The sequence below is a fragment of the Chelonoidis abingdonii genome, chromosome 7, assembly GCF_003597395.2.
Source record: "Chelonoidis abingdonii isolate Lonesome George chromosome 7, CheloAbing_2.0, whole genome shotgun sequence".
Classification (NCBI taxonomy): Eukaryota; Metazoa; Chordata; order Testudines; family Testudinidae; genus Chelonoidis; species Chelonoidis abingdonii.
The window spans coordinates 102,684,102-102,706,777 of NC_133775.1; the positions used below are offsets into that span (position 1 = coordinate 102,684,102).

Below are 22,676 nucleotides of genomic sequence, written 5' to 3' on the forward strand. Positions count from 1 at the left end.
AACACATAGGGGAAGCCTACAAACTGCCTTGTCCACACTCACATTTTAAGATGTGTTAACAATGGTTAAACCTCCCTCTCTCCTCAACCCTCTGATTTTTTCCAAGTGAAGATAACACTGTGGGAAGTCAAGGAAGAGAGCAAGAAAAGTTGGATAGACATCTTAGAAGAAGATTCTGGAAGTTTCCTGGACCCCAGCTGCAGCCACAGCTCCATAGTACTTCTATAACATCTGTGGAACCTCTTGCACTCAGCCAGGAAAGGTCTTATTCCACACTTATATCACCTGCATCACCATTTAGAACCCCCAGAAGAGCTGCTATTTATCTATCTATATTTTACTTTTTCTGTTAAAGTTGAAAAAAAATTGCATTTCCAACTGAGAGCAAACAAGCTAGTGCTTGTGGCTGTGATGTTTCCTATTCAAATCTATCACTGTAGGAGCCTATGAAGCATCTTTTAGTAGCTGTTATTGAAGGCTACAATACTCACTTTTGAACTAAGTAGAACAGAGCAGGGACACTGATCTTCTCCCTTCAAATTTCTAGACTTTCCTGAGCCTGGTAGAACTCTGGAGTTTGATGAGATAACTATAACAATGCATTTATTTAGACTAGGTGGTCATTGGAAAGACTGCTACCGAGGCAGAAGCCCAACAGCTGCCTCTGATTTGCATAGCATTACCATGTGAGCTCACTTTCTCCCACTTTGCCTCAGAGATACCTGCGGTAAATAAATTTGAGAGGACTGAAATTAAGAACAAAGGGAAATTACCCATTTGGGAGAGGCCTGTATTTCACAGCAGTAGGTGGTGCAGATAGGAAAGAGGAATGCATCATCTCTCTCTCCTTCTATAGGTGAAAGAGTACTAGAGAGGTGGAGCTTGAAAGGGAGGGAGGGGGAAGACTATATTGAAGGAGTGTTATGAAAAGATAATCACGCATGGTGAGTTGGTATGTACAGAGAAGAATGGGCTGTGAAAGATCTTCCTCAGCACAATTCTATTGTTTCAAAAGAGTGGTTAGGAGATCAGATGAGACAGAATTAGACACAAGTAGCTTTGCCCCAAGATCTAGTCTCCACCCCTACCCAAAACCAGCCTAATGCAATGTGACCACTAATCTGAATCTTATTCTGATTTATGGATCACTTAAAGAAACAGCCTCGGAGCCTGGTGTCTAGGCTGCACTCAGCCTTCTGTAAAGCTGAACCATTTTTCTGTTTTTTTTTGCTTTTAAGGAAGGCTGGGTTGAACAACATTTCAGCTGTAAAGAATTCTAAATGGTGCATACCTCACTTCCACACACATGCACCTTTCCTACATAGTCTGTAGGACTACACTGCAGCAAGGTATGAAAATTAAGTGAAGACCTGGATAAATACCTGCATCTTGCACATTGCCAAACCCAGACTCTTATGGGGACCACCAGTTGAATGACATTCCAGAAGCACAGACCCTCCCCCCTAACAAGCCAATCATGCTGTGTCAAGTGAGTTAAGTAGCACTGAGTAATACAACAAAACTGTGATTCAGGAAGGAGATGGGCTGGCAATCAGTGCCAATTTTTTCTTGAAAATGTCTGAAAAGGACTTGGTTTCCACAGTCAGCAATTATGACTAAGAATCTATCTTCTCTTCCCCTCTTTTGCACCATTGAAAAGGCCTGCCAATCTTATGTTCATTAAGAAAAGTTATGTGTTCCTGAGGTTAAAGCAGAACTATTAGTTCTTAAGAAAATACAGACCAACTTCGTGAGACTATTTAAATCATGACAACTTAATACTTAGGGAGGAGATCATGCAGGTGTCTGTTCCATTAATGATGATTTTGCTACAACTGGAACAGAAAAGTGTAATGGAATTTATTTAGCATTCAACACACAAACTTCCAGTGATGCAGATGGAAATTTATATCCACCTTTTTGGCCCCTGATCCTACAAAGACAACTGCATGTGTGAACTGATGTGCCCATGGGCAGCACCCACTTCTGTGATTCTGCATGAATACAGGTTTTCCTTGCAGGACCAGGGTTTCAGTGATTAACCTTTGTTCAACTTTTGACAGCCACTGATACTTTGAGATGTCATTGCAATTCATAGAAAAAACACGAACATGATTTTTACAGCCATATTCCTGCTGTATTTATCCACAGCTGGCCAACTTAAACTTATTTAACAGAACTAAAATTTGCGAAGTCTCTTCTGGTAGTCAGAAGTTTAGTGATTCCCTCACCCTGAAATTCATGGGTAGACAATACTTCCTCCACCCTCTTTTTCATTAGAGTAAAGGGACAGGTTTTTATGTTTGGGAGAGCAGGAGAGTCCCACAAAAACACTCACTGTGAGGCACTACTAAGGAAATTGTTGGTGTTTAGAGATTCAAACAAACGTAAAGTGAAAATGTCAGTGATACTCTTAGTAGACTGTCATCTTAACCAAGGAGAACTTGCCAGTATGGGCACCAGGGCCAACAGAAGTTTCCAGGAATTCGGACTAGTCAAATTACATGTATGCACATGTGCATTACACCAAACACTTGGAAAAAATGACCCATGCAAATATACACTCCCCTCTCTTTAGATTTGCAACTGTCATTAACCATAGTTCAGAAGATTACTGCTCAGTAGGTATTAAATAGCAAGGTTACAGCAAGATCTACTGAATTTGAAAAACAAAAAACAATTAAGAGTTTTTAAAATTAAACTGCATGTAAAATATTTGAAATATTTAAAGGATACTAGTTTATAATGTTACATGTCTCCATACAGAAAAGTATGGGTACCTTCCTAATGTTAGGTACATATGCAACATTTTTTCCAGCATCATTTAAACTTTAACGATTAAACACATGGACTCTTGTTTCAAATTAAAGAAAAAGGTGATATTTGTTAGACCTATCTGTGAAAGAGTATTAGTATGCCAAGTTTAAAAAACTGCAACCTATTTCAAAAAAAATAAAGTTACTTTTAATTTTTACATTTTGATATCCATGATTAAAGACCATAACTGACCAACAAGATAAACATGGCTGTGATACAAAACATATGGAAATATTTAAATTTAACTGTACAAAATAAATTAAAGTTTACAAAAATCTCATGCTAGCTCTGTTGACTGACACAGTCTATGTAGTCTCCTTGGAGAAACACATAAGATCTCTGAATTATTTATTTTTTAATAAGTCAAAGAAAGGATGCTGCAAGGCTTCATCAAGAGTAATTCTTTTGGCTGGATCATACTCCAACATTCTGCGAATAAGGTCAAATAGATTCTGATGATCTGAGTCATGACAATGCATTAATTCCTGAAAGAAAGAAGAAAAACTCATTTACATAGATCCTTCACAAATATGAATCCAGCTGAGAAAGAAATTGATAGCTTTGGGTTTTACCTTTAATGGTTTACAACGTCTCCTAACATATCGACCTGCAGAACTATGTTCATCCCAGTCCAATTGGTCATGCTGAAAATAGTGTTTTCTGCATAGAAAGAGCTTTATTAAGCAATATTTTGTAAGTTTGATCCTGGAAATATCTACATCTTTGTAAGTAATTTTGAAACACCATAAAAATGATGTATATTTCAAATCCCTCTATACCTGGATTCAAAAAAACCTTTATTTTCCAGCTAACATACATACATGAGAAAACCTGGTATCTACTGCTATATCAGAATACTGACAAAGCAGGTTAATTATTTTGTTTTCCTTGGCATTCAAACCACTAAAAGCAAACATTTAAACTATATTTACACTACTGACAAGTTAGAGAGCCAGAAGCTCCAAAGAAGAGAGAGACTTGTCCTCAGCTTAGACTGGTACATGTAAAGGAGAGGATGTCAGCCTTACTGATTTTTATAACTTGTCTTAGTCTTGTATCATAATAATTTCGGTTTCTTACATTTAATTCTTCTAGTTTTTGAAAAAAAGTTGTCAAAGTCAAATTCTTAGTACAACTGGATATTATCAAAGTCTTCAGGGACTATATTCCCCAAACACTTAAAAGCTACTGGGTCCAAATAAATGCTTGACAAATGCACTTGTTGACAGCAAGTAGGATGATTTTTTGAGGGGGAGGGGATGAGGTGAGGAGGGTAGGGGAGGATGCAGGAGTCTTTTCCAGTTTCTGCCAAATGTAAGCATTCATTCCAAAAAATAACTTTTGAAGCTTATTTGTAAAAGTAACCAACAAGCAAACAATTAATGTAACTAACAGTGCTATCTTCCTGAATCAGCAGAGAGACTGTCTAAAGCTTAAACCCTTGCACAACCCATAGCCCAACCATCCAAGTCCTGTCTTCTGGAGGTGCCTGTTGTGTTGTGGGAAAGAAATCCTTCCTTCCCAGACCAGATCACTCCAAGTACTGGTATTACTCCATGTCTATTTCTTTAGTCTCACAAATGGAGTAACCTTTGTGATATTTGCCTCTCACTCCACCCCTCACTCCCAATGTGCTGGGAATGGATTGGCACAGTGGCAAATCCACTAGCTTCTCTCCAGCTCCAAACCCCACTGTGCACAGAGATGCAGGGATTTTATAAAGAACTAGGCTCTGAAGTGCACCCCATGCACTATCCTCCCACATCCTGGACCCACTATACAGCAGACCCACACCACTTCCACACCTCACCAGTTACAAGAGTGTCCTCAGACCCAGCTGACTTGCCCCAATAGAGATAAAAGCAGACTTCTTTCATCTCAAAAGACTGTTGACTGTGAAGTCTCTTTCTCTAAATCCATCCATCTCTACTTATGCTCTCAACACTGCGTTGGAAATTTTTGGAATGTTACAGCTATCTCCCTCCCAGTCCTGCTACCCAAATTTTGCATGCACTTTAAACACCGTTGGAAAGTACAATAAATCTTCTGACTAGTGAGTTACTGATGGATAATCACTTGCACAATTTAGATTTTCATGGGCTGTTTTTGGATGCTCCAGAATTCCTAGGCACAAATTATAGCTCTATAGACACACATCTCATTGCTTAAGCACAATTTATAATGTATAGCATTTCTCTGGCTCCAGGACTTTCACTCTGCTGAATTTCAAAGTACTGCAGCAAGAGAAACATTAGATTTTCTCTAAAAAGGTCACAATAATCAAAAATGTTACACAACCTAAATACAGGAGTTTCTATTAGCCCCCCGCATATCATATTTACCTTGATTTCTTAATCATGTGAGTTGGTAGAGGCCCTAACATTCTCTCCATCATTGCCAAGTGTTCTTTACTATCATGTGTCTGTAGAAAAAAGGTCATCACAATTTATACACTGTTTCTTCCCTTCCACTTAAGTATACTTATTCTACACATCAAATGTCAGCCATTGCTTTATCACAGAATCATTACACATTACCAAAAAATCAGTTATGCAGCGCTGTAAACAGATACTATGCTTTCCAGTCAGAGTAAAGTGTTCCCTGAACAGAAGTGTATAATCTAAACAGAATCATACATACACAATTATTCCTATCTTATCAGCTTTTTTATAGTCTAGACAGTGTTTAGGAAATTAATATATACCCACTTCAGCAGCAAAATTTGGTTTAAGATATTGTAGACAACAGAATTTTCTGAGTAGATCTGTATTATAACAATTCAAATTTAAAGTGACTTTCATTCTTCATGAATATTATGCTTAAATACCTGTTCCTATTATAACCATTTTACTGATGTATAGTCTGAGACACAGACAGAATGAGTGATGTGCCTGAGATCACTCAGTAAGTCAGTGACAGAGTTTTGATTAGAACCTAGAGGTACTCACTCCATCCATGCTCTAACCTATTAAAACATGTAACTACCACATCAAAGGTTCTTGAAAGCATAGGAAGCCTTTTAATATCATATCTCCTCCTACTCATCTATATAATTGCCCCTATACTCTCCTGATCATATGCAGTATAAGAACACCACAAAGTCTATAGACTTGTGGCATACCTAGCAATTCACCATGTTCATCTGAATTAATTTTTTGAAACTTTAACATCAGCCAAAAGACTATTGGAACCTAGTTCTATCTACTTCATTCCTTCCTATAAATCACCACATCTACAAATAAATTATGTAACTTTTGGAGTTTTGCTTCAGAAAGTTATGAAAGCTAAGAGGATTTAAAAAAAGAATGACTACTTTATATTTTCTAAGACACTATATGTAACATGTTATCTTTATATACATGTATCACTATTTACACTTTATATTATAATACTTAAATTTGCAAACATATTTTATGCCTCTTATGTTTACATTCTTTTAAGTAGATGGGACTAGAAAATCAAGTCAAGAGCCCGTAATAAAATGGCACATAATGGCTTAACATACATACCTGAAACACTGTAGGACCAAGGTAATATTCAATTAGAATGCAACCTATACTCCAAACATCACAGGGCTGTGACCACCCCAGCGCTACAAAAGACAAACGAAAATTCCAAAGCATGTTTAATTTTTAGCTTAAGCTGAAACTGTATAAGTTACCAATCAACTTCCACCTAATGTTTGTCTAATTCCTAAGCCATTTGTCCTTACAATTTTTCTCTCCCCGAAATAATTTTGACAGTACAGAAAACAGAATTTGGCTTGAAAAAAAATGAGACCTGTCAGGTTTTTTTTAATGTGCAGTGTTATAGTAGCCCTGCTGGTCCCAGGAGAGAGACAAGTTGGGTGAGGTAATATCTTTTATTGGACCAACTTCTGTTGGCAAGAAAAAAGCTCAAGCCATACAGAGCTCTTCTTCAGGTCTGGGAAATGTACTCAGCAGATATGTTTACACTGCAGCTAAATACCTGTGAGCTGGCCTATGTCAGGTCACTCAGGCTTGCAGGGCTCGGGCTGCAAGGCTACAAAACTGAGGTGTGGATGTATGGGTTGGGGCATGTATGAGGACCCAGAGCTCAAGCTCCAGCCTGAGCCCAAACATCTACGCTACAATTTTACAACATCTGAGCCTGAGCCAGCTGACACAGGCCTTTAATTGCAGTGTAGTCATACCAAGAGTGTCACAGCCAAATATAAGGCGGAACAGATGGTCTAGCACAAGTAGTTAAAATATATTTCAAGGTGCCATTCAAGGTGAAATGGCCTGTAAGCACCTCTCTGGTCATAGGTGTGGAAAGGAAGAGTTAAGAATAAGAAAGAGGCTTTTTGTTGAGCTATTAATAGGGTAGGCCATCATTATCTACTAGATGGTAATAGCAGAAAGGACCAAATATTAAATAATTAGGACTGTCAACAACTAGTTAGAGCAGTTTATGGAAAATAATGATGCTGTGGAGTGAATAGTAGTTAAGGACCAAGATCTCATACGTGAGAAGGCCTGAAAGTCTCTACTGACCTAAAATAACTTCAGGAGCTCTGTAATGTCTTGTAGACACTAAAGTACTGTGATGTTCATTATCAAAAGTTGCACTTCCAAAATCTACAACTTTGATGTCTGTGTTTTTTAGTGTGCGTTCATCCCGCTTCTGTAACAAACAACATACACGTGTTACATTTTGTTAGCAGACATGCTTATTTAAAATTCTAGGTTCATACGCAATTTTAAAATACCTACAGGTTTCCAGCTGACCTAATGACATGATAAACTTCCAGCCTAGCCCTATAAAACAGCACTTCCACCCTACATTTACTCCCATTCAGCCCAACTCTAAAAAACCAAAACGAAAAAACCCACAATACACAAAGCAAAAGGAACAAGCTTTGCAACTTGTCCTGAAAGTCAGCAAATATGGGCTCTGTTGCACTGAAGCCCAGTGCATGAGCACATATGCACAAATGGAAATTCCAAAATCAACATCCGCTGCTGAAAATTCTTTGCCTCTGCTGAACATATCTTAATATTTTATGCTAGAATGTCCCAATACACTCAACTAACCAATAAGATATGAGGCATAAAGTGGTTTCTAAAGAATGCATGACCCAAACCACAAAGGGTTTTATAGATCAACAACTTGAGATGAACTCTAACTTAACTGGAAGCCAGTGCAATCTTTGAATCACAGACAATATGTTTTCTGGGAGAAGCTCTGCTGATTAAGTGGGCAACCACATTCTGTATAGTGCATAACAGCAGGTCAATCTGGATATGACACAAGGCATGGATAGCTATGGCAAAATCTACATCCAAAATAAAATTACAAAACCTTCTTGCTAAAATGAAAGTAAAAAAGCCCTCTTACTCATTATGGTATCTGAACATTCAAAAATAGAGGATCCAAAATTGCAAATCTGCCAGAAATTGCAAACCTTAGTGACAAAATGCAAACTCAATAGAGAAGGCACATATTACTGTACTTCTGCCCTTTCATCTGTTTGTTATCCTTAATGTTACACCTCTCTTATCCTTCTCCATGCCCTAAATCTTTGGTACATGCTGATAGAGACAGTAACTTACACCACTGTAGATCTAAAGAAACTGGAAACAGAACTGGACCTCATCCACAAACCAAGGGCAGCAAAGCCCAAATTACCTCACTATTTCCATAAGCAGCTTGTGCACATTAAAAAAAGGAGGGGCAACATTAGAGAACACTATGTTACCTTACATGGCAAAGCTATTAGACAGACAAGCAGTTACCCTAATGCTACGCTCTGGGTCTCTCTAGAAAAGAATGGAAAGCAACCCTCTCCATTCCTGGTCAGGGCTCACTGGCATACCACCACCTGACAAATACAGAAAAAACAGCATAGACACTTGTCCTTGTCGGTTAATGTTCTGGCAGTTGACAACACCAAACTGTTCTCCATATCATAACCAAATTGATAGAGATCAAGTAAATCTGAGGCATCATCACTAGTGTTGCTACAACTTTCTAAAAAGATTCCCTGAAAAGGGAGATTAGACGCAGGGCAAAACTGGTACAATTCTCAATATTGAGAGAGTTTCTTGAGCAAGGACCTAACAAGCACTTCTTAAAAAGACAGTGAAACTGTATCTCCATGCTGGACTTTTGTGGCCAGGAAAAGCACAAGTTCAACTCACAGTTCTTAGCTCAAAAGTTCTCTGTGAACCCCCAGAACCTCAATAAGCAACACTGGCCATGTGTGAACTATCAGATGATATTGTTCTGCCACTTTAGAGATTGTTTGGTTGAAATCAGACCAATCTTGTCTGTTAGGAGGAAAGCCAGCCCATCTCAGTAAGCATATGGAAGCTAGGAAAGACAACCTTATTTATCATTATAACTTTTACACATGGCAAGTTAATTTTTAGAAGACCAAAATAAAAGGTGGTGGTAAGCACAATCCAATGGGAATTGGAATAAAAGACGTAAATTTACCATTTTAGAGTTGTACTTTACTACATAGTCAGACTCCACAAACAAAATATTTTCAGGCTTCAGATCTGTATGAGTCAACTTATTATGATGTAAAACTACAAAAGAAGGAGAAAATGGAAATCAATACACACACTGTTATATATATATTTCCTAAAAAAATTTAGATAAGCATGCAGACATTAATGAAAACATTAAGTTTACTTACAATTTATAGACTGGCAAATCTGATATGCCATCTGTCTAATGTCATTAATATGAAATGGCAAAAAGCTGTTTTCTTTAATAAAGTCATAGGTACTAAGTCCCAGCAGCTCAAACACAATGCAAACATGACCATGATGATCAAACCATTCCAGCATCTGGACACAGCGGCTTTAAAAAGAAGGAAAGAAAGTGAAGTGAATATTCAACTCATGTGTGATTCATTTTACAAATCTTCAACTCTTTGGCTTATATTCCATGTTTATACTTACAATGTGCTGCTGGGATCCATGGTGTTTAAATACTCCAATACCTGTATTTCTGAACGGGCTGCTTCACGGTATCTACGAACATTTTTCACAATTTTAACTGCTACATGCATTCCTCTCCTTTGGAAAAAAAATTAACTATATCAGTTCTCAAACAAACATCTAAAATTTGAACACACTCTCACCATCAGGGACACTCGAAGATTGTGGACACAGAGAATTGCAGATTCGTTTTTGGCCATTTAATTTTAGCACTCGAAGGCAGGACAAACATTATATGGTTTTTAACAGGAGCTCTGGTTAATCAGCGGAAGCTAGGTTTTACACTAGCCTCAGTTTCCAGATGGCCTCAAGATCTCACCTCAAGCAGCATGTTACAGTAGCCTAGTCTCAAGGTGACAAAAATATTGAACAAGGGTTTTCATTTCCAAAGAGGGAAGAGTACTGCAGAGAAGTTTCTCTGCAATATACACCACATTGTTCTTGCTGTTTTCTAATGTCCCAGCTGGCTGCAGTGAAAATTAACTTTGATAAGGTATAAGAATTACCTTACTTTTAGATTAAAAGCAGCAAAGAGTCCTGTGGCACATTACAGACTAACGGACGTATTGGAGTATGAGCTTTCATGGGTGAATACCCACTTAGTCGGATGCATGGGATTTTAGATTAAAGGCATGTTTGCCACTATTGTAATTTGATAAATCTGCATGTTTTTTGTTTTATAATGTTAACGCTGTACTGAGGGCTGTCAAGTGATTAAAAAAATCAATCGCGATTAATCGCACTGTTAAACTATAATTGAATATCATTTACTAAAATATTTTTGGATGTTTTCTACTTTTAAAATATATTTATTTCAATTACAACACAGAACACAGTGTCAGTGCTCACTTAATTTATTACAAATATTTGTGCTGTAAAAAGCAGGAGTATTTTTCAATTCACCTCATACAAGTACTGTAATGCAGTCTCTCTCATGAAAGTGCAACTTACAAATGTACATTTTGTTTGTTACATAATTGCATTCAAAAATAAAAATGTAAAACTTTAGCGCCTGTAAGCCAATTCTACTTCAGCCAATTACTCAGACAAACATGTTTGGTTACATTTGCAGGAGATAATGCTGCCCACTTCTTCTTTACAATGTCACCTGAAAGTGAGAACAGGCGTTTGCATGGCATCATTGTAGCCGGCATCACAAAATATTTACGTGCCAGATGTGCTGAAGATTCATATATCTCTTCATCTTCAACCACCGTTCCAAAGGACACGCTTCCATGCTGAGAACGGGTTCTGCTCAGTAACAATCCAAACCAGTGCATATCGACGCATGTTCACTTTCATCATCTGAGCTGGATGCCCCCAGCAGGTTGATTTTCTTTTGTGGTGGTTCGGGTTCTGTAGTTTCCACATCAGAGTGTTGCTCTTTTAAGATTTCTGAAAGCATACTCCACACCTCATCCCTCTCAGATTTTGGAAGGCAATTCAGATTCTTAAACCTTGGGTTGAGTGCTGTAGCTATCTTTAGAAATTTCACATTGGTACCTTCTTTGCGTTTTGTCAAATCTGCAGTGAAAGTGTTCTTAAACATGAACAACATGTGCTGGATTATCATCCGAGACTGCTATAACATTAAATATATGGCAGAATGAGAGTAAAACAGAGCAGAATACATACTATTCTCCCCCAAGGAGTACGGTCAAAATTTAATGCCTTTTTTTTTTTTTTTTTTACGAGTGTCATCAGAATGGAAGCATGTACTCTAGAATGGTGGCCGATGCATGAAGGGGCACACGAATATTTAGCATATCTGGCATATAAATACTTTGCAATGCTGGCTACAAAAATGCCATGTGAACACCTGTTCTCACTTTCAGGTGATGTAAACAACAAGCAGGCAGCATTATTTCCTGTAAATGTAACGAAATTTGTTTGTCTGAGCGACTGGCTGAATAAGAAGTAGGACTGAGTGGACCTGTAAAACTTTAATGCCTATATTGTTTTGTGTTTGAGTGAAGCTATGTAACAAAACAAAAAAAAATCTGCATTTTTAAGTTGCACTTTCTTGATAAAGAGATTGCATTACAGTACTTGTCTGAGGTGAACTGAAAAATACTTTCTTTTATTTATCATTTTTACATGCAAATATTTGTAATAAAATATAAATGAGCACAGCATTTGTATTCTGTGTTGTAATTTAAATCAATATATTTGAAAATGTAGAAAAACATTCAAAAATAATTTCAATTAGTATTCTTTTAACACTGCAATTAAAACTGTGATTTATCATGATTAATTTTTTAAATCACAATTAGTTAATTGCGTGAGTTAACTGCAACTAATCGAAAGCCCTAATTGTAATTTTGTCTCTTAAAACTGAACACAGATTCAAGCAATTCACCCTCTCTCACTCATTCAGATAATACTATCTCTCCAATTGATTAGTTGGAATGGTAATGATTTAAAAATCATTCAAGATTTAACACCAAGATCTTGAAAAGGATTATTCAAATGACAGCATGAATTAACCATCAAAAGGAGATGAAGAAATAAACTATAACAATGTTAGTGGAACAGGAGATATGAAACATATGGTTAATTACTTTAATCTGCAGCTTTAAGTACATTGTTGAAATGATCCAATACACATAGAAGGAAGGAGGGGAATGTTTTGATCAAAAATATGCCATTTCCTTGATAAACAATATAATATTCTATGAGGAAGAAGGACATTGTCTTATTGTGTGTTCATAAGAGGTTTGATGGCTATGTTGAAAAACTACTGTGATCTAGTGGATTGCATTAATTGCTATTAGCTAGAAACTCTGGTCTCAAACTCTTGAATAGTAACTTGAACAATAATGATGCTGGCTCAATCACTGTGTGGCCTTATCTACAGCAATTTCTCTGAGTTTAATTCCGCATCCCCTTGCATACCCCAAATCCCCCAAAGTCAACAAGAGTTGTAGGAGCACAAGAAATGAAGGACTGTGCCACCTATATTTCAGTTTCCCCATCTGTGATGTAGAGATAATAATACTTATTTATGCCTGGCAATTAACGAGGAGTTGCTGTTTAGTTGATGACTGTACTGTACTTTTTAAAAAGCAGTGTTAAATATTATAAACTGGCCTCCTTCTGAAGGAAACACTCTGCTAGCAGACATTTTCCAAGGGAAATGTGATCACAGAACAAGCTTATGCTGTCTGAGAAACAGAAAAACAAAGATATATTCCATAACCAGGAATATTTTTTCATATATTTTTCAGTTTACTTACTTTGTGCACCCGCCAGCATTTTGTGTATAACCACAGTTTCACTGTTTCCCAAATGTTGTAAGTGCTGTATGCGTCTTTTGCATAGCAACAGGATAGAGAAAACAGTTAAAAGATAGTAAAATATAATAGAAGGACCACACAAAAATTGATGGGCAAACTCAGCAGCAGGTGCAATAGTACCTGAAACTATATTTATTTTTGAAGTGTGACTAGATTTCAGGTTCGTGATGTCCCTTCAATACTGATAAGCACAAAGACTCCTTCTCAGAATTTATGACATGTTACATTTTATCTGAATCTGTATTTTGTGTCAAAGCAATATATCATTTGGACTATCATTTCTGATCCCAACCAAGGGGTTTTGTTGAGACAGTGCCCTTAAGAAGATGACTAACATACTTACATATTGTGATCAATGCATTCCACTACTTTTCCAAATGCCCCTTCCCCTAACGTGGCAATAATTTCATCTAAAAAGAACAAACACAAGTCACAACAATTACTGACCTACTCAACCAATGATGAATGTTATTAATGTAAGATTTTAAAATGTGCCATTATAAAAGCATAATTAAACTTAAATCTCAGCATTTGAATATGTTACTTTATTGGACAAGTGTCATTGAAACAATTAGCTAACAACTATCTCTTGTTCTAATCTCAAGCTTCAGTTACTACTTTGGAACTTTTGAATAATAGTATTTAAATTCTACAGAAAAGATACGCAAAAGAACAAAAAAGCACAAAAGAACAAAACAAAGAACAATGAAGATTTCTTTAGCCCCCCTCCTCTAACATACTATTCTAAACAGAGTTTCTGCTGAAAAGCTCTTTAAAAAAAGTGTTGAAAAATGTTCTATACATCTTGCTCTTAGTACGTCTCCACTTTCACAGACCAGGTGACCCTCCTCATCATCCTCTACACTCCTGGATCCTTTCCTTCGGTGACTCTTCTGGAAACGGCACCAAGATCGTCCAGCCAATCAATATATCACAGTGAATTCAGGGCAGAATACGCAATTCATTCAGCAGGGAGACATTCAGGCATTCAGTTACGCACCAGGGCACGAACAGTTGGCAGGAGCAATTTCAAATTCAGTCCCCAGAAATTCACAGGGCACAGTTTATGTTACAGAAGAAAAACATGGCAAGGAACAGATTTTCAGATAAATACTTCAAGTGATAAAGCAACAGAAAATAAAACACAATTGTCTCTCAAACACTGGTTTAAGTGAAGACTAAGATTAAGACTGCAATGTCATTATTTAGTAATAGCTTGCTATTAAACAGGAAAAAATAATCTTAATTGTATTGTATATATACGAACTTTTAACCAGGGGAGAGTTCCTTGACTGACCAGTAAAGGTTTTAAAACAATGGTTTTAGAAATAAAAAAAATTTATCAAGCAATATTACTTTTTTTCATATTCAGAGAAACAAAAGAGAAAAATTTACTCAAAAAACTCTTGAACTGCAGTGTATAATCTAACACATCTTTCTGCTTCTACTGAAGAGTGGGGAAGTATGAATACTTAGAATCATAAAACTTAGAACTGAAGATATTCAAATGGGCACAGTAAAAAATTCAGATAGCATGCTTATCCAATCTTCAATAAAACATTCAACACCTATCCGTCAGACATATGAATGATCAAAATTATGGGAGGAGCAAGGTATAGAGGTGAAGTGTCTCTCTTTTAACACATTACAGGCATCAGTTGCATGTCATGTTTATCAAATTTAAATACAAGGGTACATATTTCAATTCTTTTTAGTACTGGAGTTCAGCGGGGTCTCAAACTGGCTGTAAAATAGCTGTTTGACCACACTGTGACAGTTGCATTGTGAAGCAGGAAAGGTGCCTTCATTCATTTCCAGAACAGAATTTAGAAGATGTCAGCAACCTAACTATTGGCCAAAGGATATTTCCAATGGAACCAAGTCTTGGATAAAATAGTACTAATGATATTTTTTTCCCTAGTACTATCTGTTTACTATGTACCAAAATTCTCATCTAATAAGTATATATACACACATATATACACACACACAGGAAGAGATTCAGCTATGAACCCTTTATATGTAGAATATATCTGTCCAAGGTACTTGTGACTTAGGAACTGAAGTTTTAACATTCAATTAAGAAATCTATCACTAATCTATTAATAATAAAGTTAAAAATTACTCATACCGAATGTGAATGGTGACTGGAGCAATGATGTCTCTTATGCTTCCTTTTATGACTACTTTTCCTGCTCCGACCAGAGGATTTGCTATAGTGGTGATGGTGACTCTTTTCATAGTCTCTGTGATAATGCCTGTGGTCATATACTTCACAGAAGTCATTTCTGTATTCCTCAACATATCTCCGGTCATGATGATCTCTCTCATTTATGGATCTATTGTCCAAATAATGACTGAAAATACATTTAAAGTGAATTTTCTCTATTTTAAAAATACTTGTGGTCCGACAAGAAAAATTACTTGAGTTGCTAATGTTTAACTGAACATTTATGACACTTTTATTTACAGCACAAATTCTGCTTTACAACATCTCCACCTCTAGCAAACATCTAGAGATTTTCAGTCTAGTTTACATGAGGGAGCTGGTTAAGTCATCTGTCTAACATATATTACCTTACTTTGGAATTGTGTAAGAAGAATAACTTGTACAAGTAACAAGAAATCCAGATCCAAATAGAAAATGTGTGTGTCAACAGCTGGCATAACTCCACTCCAACAACTCAAAATCTCTCTTTAAAATATACAAAAATCAAAGATAAAGTGCAAGCCCACCCTTTCTTTGGTATACACCAATGATCCTCTTCCATGTCCTTAAAACATACAAGCATAAAAGACAAACTTAAAACCAATTTGCCACCCTGAAAAATCTAAAAGGGAGCTACTCCTGTTATTAGTACTCTGCATTAACACACTAAGAACCAGAGAGATTTTTGGGGTTAAGACTCTCCCCTCAGAAAGCAAGGGCCATTAAAGCTGCAGAGCAAGGAAAAGAGCATCCTATGTTGCCACACATCCACTCCTACCATTTTAGAAGCAAACTGATGAGCTCTTTAAAATACGGTCTTCCTCTCTCAAAGGATGAACACAGAACACCTATATCCCCTCTTAAAGGAAAAAAAGAGAGAGAAAAGACACCTGAACAATGAATGAAAGCAATCTAACCCATACTTACCCTCTTATGAAATGTTCTAAGAGAGCAAACTTTCATCTCCTTCCCCTATCCTTATATACATGAGAAACATTTTATTTGAAATTTAATACTACATATTGTTGCTATGTGGGTATTCACAGAAACAGATTACATGTTAATATTTTGTTTCGGATTCACAATTAAAGAATTTAGATCATTATATCAGTAAAACAAATTCTCTCTTAAACCTGGCAAATAATGAGCCAAATCCTAAAGGAATTACCAGTCCTGTCTACTCAAAACAGTTTTTGGGTTAAATTAATTTTAGTTACAATTAGAGATATTAGTACTGGTAATCCAAAGAGTCTTTTACCTGTCTGAAACTTCAAGATGATATGATTTATAGGGTTTGCTTTCTTGTACACTGCTGTGGGACTTCTTTTTGCGTTTATGGGGAGCACTGTGCTTTTCTTGATCCCAGCTCTTTCTATCATCCCACTCAGAGCAATGACTTCGTTTTGAATGTCGCATCTGTCACAGAAATATTTAAAGGGAAAGAAGGGTTATATTTTAGTATACACAGCAATGATACAGTCTACTAATCCAGATTCAACAGGCTAGTTCATACAGAAATCAGAGTTTACTGCTGCTCATTGGGGGTGGCTCAATTATGCCAGTGGGAGAGCTCTCTTCTGCCGGCATTGAGCAGCTACATAGAAAACCTTACAGCAGTGCAGACATAGCCTAAGAGTTGTATAGTTAGGAGTCTGTACTGTCATGACACAAAAATGGTTACAGACTAAGTCCTCAACCCAACACTGAGGGCTTGTCTTCACGTACAGCGCTGCAGCTGTGCTACTGTAGTCTTTTAGTGAAGATGCTACTACGCTGATGAGAGAGCTTCTGCCGGCGTAGATAATCCACTCCAAAAACCTCAAGAATGTTTTTCATCACTATGCAAATTTAGGAATATCTATGGAACACAAACCATTAAGGACTTTTAAAGTGTGTTATTTACAAAATTACAGGTAGCACACTGTTAAGGGAACACTGAGTCAGTAAGAAGTGGGCTGTTAGCTGTGACACAAAGAAACCCTACGTTATATAACAGGGGGGCCTCGCTTGCAGGATGTTTGACTTAAGTGCAACAGTTTCAAGTTAATTTAGTGTCTAGTCCAAGGATCAGCAACCTTTCAGAAGTGGTGTGCTGAGTCTTCATTTATTCACTCTAACTGAAGGTTTTGCGTGCCAGTAATACATTTTAAAAACTTTAAAATGTCTTTCTATAAATCTATAATACATAACTAAACTATTGTTTGTATGTAAAGTAAATAAGGTTTTTAAAATGTTTAAGAAGCTTAATTTAAAATTAAAATAAAATGCAGAGCCCCCCGGACCAGTGTGAGTGCCACTGAAAATCAGCTTGTGTGCTGCCTTTGGCACGCGTGCCATAGGTTGCCTACCCCTGGTTTAGTCTTTTTTTGAAGACAGAGTGTGGATGAAAGAAGATTTAAAAACCTATCAGTCACGTCAAAGTAACCCACAAGGACAAGTCTGATCCTCCGTTGTGGTTTAAACTTCCAAAGAGAAGGTAGTCAGAGACAAAACAAAAAAAAAAAAATGTATTTGCCCGCAATTCAAGAGGTTGTGATGGGATTTTATTTTGGAGAATTAGAATCTAGAGAAAATAATTCTTGGAAGGCAGCACAAAGTTCAAGCATTTATTGCTTTTTCAAGACAGAATACTCTCCTAAATGTAAAATAAGGAAAGGTGTAGTAAGGGCTGGAAAAAACAGGTTATCTTAAAAAACTCAGGGTTGAGTAAATGTGGAAGAAGTGAGTAAATGCTTCCACAAATAACTTACTTGTTTTATATAAATGCTCTGTGTTCTTTTTTTCCTTTTTCCTGACTTCTTAAGACTTGGATGTGTACATAAATCTTTTTTCACCCTAAACTTGTTACATTTAGTTACAAGGAAAAATAAAACAGGGATAAGTTGTCTAACTTACCTTCACTCAGTAACCTTACATTTTATGATTACACTGACATGTGTCTTAAGTGATGACTCAAGCGACTGAAAAAAAATAATTTGCTTAATAAAAGCAGTCTTTGAATAAAGATGAAACAAAACTATTCCAACGAGGACATATTTGGGAAATCTCTTAGAACAAGAACTGCATAATAAGGGACCAATCTACATGAGAAGGATCAGGGAATTTTTACTTTGCCAATGAACAGAGGTGTGGCTAAAAAATGGATAGCAGCAGCACAAATTATTACAATAATCTTTTTAGGAACAGATTATGGATTAAATATGCAGACTCTTATTAGAGGCCTTGGAGCTGCCAGATTCTCTAGAAGCAGTAATTACACTGTACACAGTCAGGAAAGCTCAATCCATTTTTCTCTAATACAGACAATTATCCTGCCTTTGTCAGTTCTAAACTTGACTACTAGTTCCAGAACTATCTTGGAAAGGCCACCCAGAAGCTTCAGCTGCTTCAAAATATAGCTATTATTTATAACAATTTAATTGGGTGAGCCACTAAAAGCAAATTATACCCTTGTTCAAGACTTTGCAAGTCTTCCTGTTCATTTCCAGATCCATACCAACGCACTGATAATCTTTAAAGTCTTGAACCTACGAGACTCAGTTACCTTGAAAACTTATTTTCATTTTACATCTTTTCCTCAGTTGAGAATATTGTTAGTTTCTTTAGCTCCAATATCCATAAAAAGAAAAGGTATCTATGACATAACCACTCAGAGGTCATGCACATCTGTAACATCACCAAGGGCAACATGGCCAATCAAAATGCAGCCTTGAATCATCAGTGTCCTATACAGAATTTCTTCACTGCCCAGATTTATCCCTCATGCCTCCATAAAAGCCAACAGCAGTACACTTCCTCCCTCCTCTCCTCCAGGTTTTTTATGGAATATGGTTTCCTGGTCATTGGCCAGTAGGGACTCATAGGAGCACTCTAGGTGGCGATGCTAGCTTCAGGCCTCACATCCATATCAGTATGCTTTGTGGAGAGAAGGAAAAGAAAACCACCTCCTCACTTGAGAAAATAAAGTGAAAGAATCCATTTTTCATTGTTCTGGGCTCCAATTCACTAATACAAGGAAGGCGAGAGAACCCTTAAGTCAGTCTTTTTGAGGAGAGTGAGGAATGGACAGGAATGAGAATAGTCAATGGTATGGTGCAAAGGAAAAACTGAGATAACGTGTATTTTCTTTAAAATATTTATTTACACAGAACTGAAGTTTATAGAAGTTATGTTTACTTTCAAACTTTATGCCATAAACTAGTGCATGCTTGTAACTGTTGTTTTTGGTGCTGAATATTAACATGGGTACTCAAAAATAAACAGTCTTCAAACATCTTTTCCAATAAAATCCACATTATAACAAAACTTATACATTATATATGTAACTATTATATAAACCAGTGACTCTGTGTGTGTGTGTGTGTGTATATATATATTAATTCAGAACATAAGTTTTAAGATATTGCACAGATTTATTTCGCCAATCTCATTGTAACACGGAGCCAGATTTTAGAATTATCTATAGAAACACATTCTGAACTGAGTGCCTAGGTAAATATGCAGCACCACAATACTATAATCCATACCAACCACAGTTCATAAACTCCGTTAGCACAGAATGATGCAGGCTTTTTCAAGTTGGCTGCTCTACCAGAAAGTAGTGCAGGAGCAGATACAGAGTTTCTGCTGTCAAGTGCTCCGTGTAGTGACTGCTGAGACAGGCACATGGCACTACCGACAAGCAGAAAAAAATTAGGGAACAGCTATACAATCAGGAAATCAAAGTCCATTTGTACATCCAAAGGAGTCTTCTGAATATATATTTTAAAATGTGGAACTATACACATATATATATATATATACACATACACACACACATATAAATAAAGTGTGCTAGTAACTCACACCATCCGTATATTAAGACAGAGATTCTAAAATTGAAGTATAAAACTAGAATCATCATACTTGAAGACGACTGCAATGAGAAGGCAAGTGAATGATCTTTCATTTCAGAAACTGATCTTTGACAGTTATATCAGCAATTCTGACTTGTCTCTCTTCACACCTGAAAGCATTTCTTAACTCTGAAGTTTATACAAAGAATATTACAAAGTAACAGCATCAAAATGATGCTAATTTGATCAATTCGCTTTTTTTGATTTCTGACAATGGTAAAAAATCCTTCCTACCAAATTTCTTTCAAACAGATTTTAAAAAAATCACTTTTATCACCAGGTTTTAAAAGAAGAGGAAGCACACTGTTACAAGAGAGGATGAATCAAAAGATATAAAAAGTATGGACTAAATCCTGCAAACGTGGTTAACTTTAATACTGTGAGTACTCCCAGTGAATTCAATGAAGTTACTCAGGGTAGAAAAGTTAAGCATATGCATAAGCATTTGCAGAATCAGCGCATACCTGACTACATTTTCAGGGAGAAGCCATTCCCCCCATCCCTCACCTTTTGCCTCCACTCCCTACTCCAAAGTCATTCCTCTTTATATCTACTCATAATCGAGGACTTCAAGTTCTCTCTTTTAGGGATAAGGAATTTTCCTCTTCCCTTCATTCAGCTGCAAATTAATGAGGATTCCAGTTTTTATCATCACACCCTAACCAATTCTGTCTTGCAAGAGTGATGCAGCTGTTAGGCCTGGAGTGCAGCAGAAAATTTAGTCAGCCTAACTTCTTCACTCAAGGGTGTGAAAAATCCACACCCGTGAGTTGTGTAGTTAAACTGACCTAAATCCCCATGTAGTCAGTGCTAAATCAACAGAAGAACTCTTCTGTCAAGGTTGCTACCACCTCTTAGGGAGGTGGATTACCCACAAACACGAAAAAAACCCTCCCATTAGTTTAGGCAGCATCTACACTAAAGCACTTCAATGGTTCAGCTGTGCCATCATAGCATACCAAGTGTACACAAATTAAATGCAAAAAGGGACCCAGTCAGTACTAACCAGGGACCAACCATGCAAGCAAAGGGAAGACCCAACTCCCCACTAATTCCAAGGGTCCCACATCAGCACGGGGGGGAGGGGGAGGGGATGGGGCAAGAGGAGACCAAGTATTGCTACACCCTGAAGAAAGGAGTAGGATGAAATTGAAGACCCTTGCTGCTTAGTTTGCTGAACTCACAACCTCCAGGTGGAGGTGGTCTCTGCTGTGGAGCATAGATTCCCAAGCTCCTCCTTCCAAATCATCAAGTAGCCAACTGGAAAAGCAGCTGAGCAGGAGCCCATTGTTACTCCACCTTCACTCTGCAAGGTCTCAACCAGGCCCTGCCCTACTGTAAAGCACAATGCAGCTGTTCACCACCAGGATACACTCCAGGATAAAGTTCTGCGACCTCCACCCTCCGAACTTATCCCCTTTCATCACGTTTGTGATGCCCGGACACCGGAGGGTTACCACGGCAGCATTTCTCCAACACATCCCCTGGCTTCCTAGGGCAATCTCAGCTACTGACACTAACCTATTCACCCCCCAAACTGCCTGTGTCCCAGGTCCATCACAGGCCATCCTCCTCCCCGTGAGCTGCCACGGCAGCTACGGAGAACTGGGCCGCCAGATGTGAGAGCGGTGAGGGCCGATGGCCCAGCATGCGCAGGGAAGGCTCCTCCACTGACATTTGTTTCCTTTGCCGACCCCGATCCGCAGTCAAGGTACAAGGCGCGTATCTCCCTGGCATTCATGCGGGGGGGGGGGGGGGAGTGTGTATGTCCGGGCTGTTTGACCAGGGGGGTTATCTGCAAACTGGGCAGGTGCCAGGGCCACCCGTGTGAGGGCCCAGCGAAGTCTGTCCAGAAATCAATCACCCCCACGAGCCTGCCCTTCCCCCAGGTTCTTCACCCCCCAAATTACCCCCCTCAGAATCTTTCCCTCCCTCCAAAAATCCCCCTCAGGCCCCTTCCCGTCACAATTACCCCACCTCGGGCAGCCCCCTGCCCCGGCCAAGGCGATAAGCGACCAGCTTCGAGCTCAGCCGGCTCGAGTCCACCACGACGTCGGCCTCCCCCGGCCCCTGACAAGGGATCGGGATGCGGGCGGAGGTCACTTACGGCAGGCGAGGAGCTGAGCGAATCCCCTCCCCGCCCTCCGCACTGAAACAAAATGGCGACCGCCCCCGACCACTAGAGATACCAGCGGTTCGCTTCCCCCGCCCCGTTGCGGAATGACGTCACACGCCCTCAGCAAGGGATGGGATGAGAAAGGAACAGCGGGACTCCGCCCCTTAGCGGGAGCGGCGATAGGGAAGCATTGAGGCTCCGAGACTCCGCCCCCTGTCTGGGGGAAAGGGAGACACAAACTCCGCCCCCTGTTGTGGGGAAGAAGGAGGTGCAGAGGCTTAGACCCTGTTTGTGGGGCACCGTAAAGCGGGACACGAGGATTCGGGCCTGCTGGAGCAGATACAGAGTTTCTGCTGTCAAGTGTTCCAT

General features: G+C 38.3%; 1 protein-coding gene across 2 annotated transcripts; it reads right to left on the reverse strand.

Moving 5' to 3' along the window:
• Nucleotides 1-2,713: 2,713 nt before the first annotated feature.
• On the reverse strand, nt 2,714-22,356 carry CLK4 (CDC like kinase 4). 2 transcript variants are annotated; one of them, XM_032777921.2, is made up of 13 exons: nt 22,169-22,356; nt 16,555-16,712; nt 15,219-15,444; nt 13,890-13,980; nt 13,431-13,497; nt 9,753-9,869; nt 9,485-9,651; nt 9,280-9,374; nt 7,335-7,464; nt 6,327-6,409; nt 5,160-5,239; nt 3,390-3,477; nt 2,714-3,302 (listed from the first exon to the last, which is right to left on the reverse strand). In XM_032777921.2, exons 2-13 carry the CDS (start codon nt 16,710-16,712, stop codon nt 3,162-3,164), a joined length of 1,443 nt encoding a protein of 480 aa, XP_032633812.1. In that variant the 5' UTR covers nt 22,169-22,356; the 3' UTR covers nt 2,714-3,161. The 2 variants fall into 2 exon arrangements, with proteins under 2 accessions (XP_032633812.1, XP_032633813.1); XM_032777922.2 differs by lacking the exons at nt 13,890-13,980; nt 16,555-16,712; nt 22,169-22,356 and having other exon boundaries at nt 15,219-15,234.
• Between the last annotated feature and the right edge of the window lie 320 nt (nt 22,357-22,676).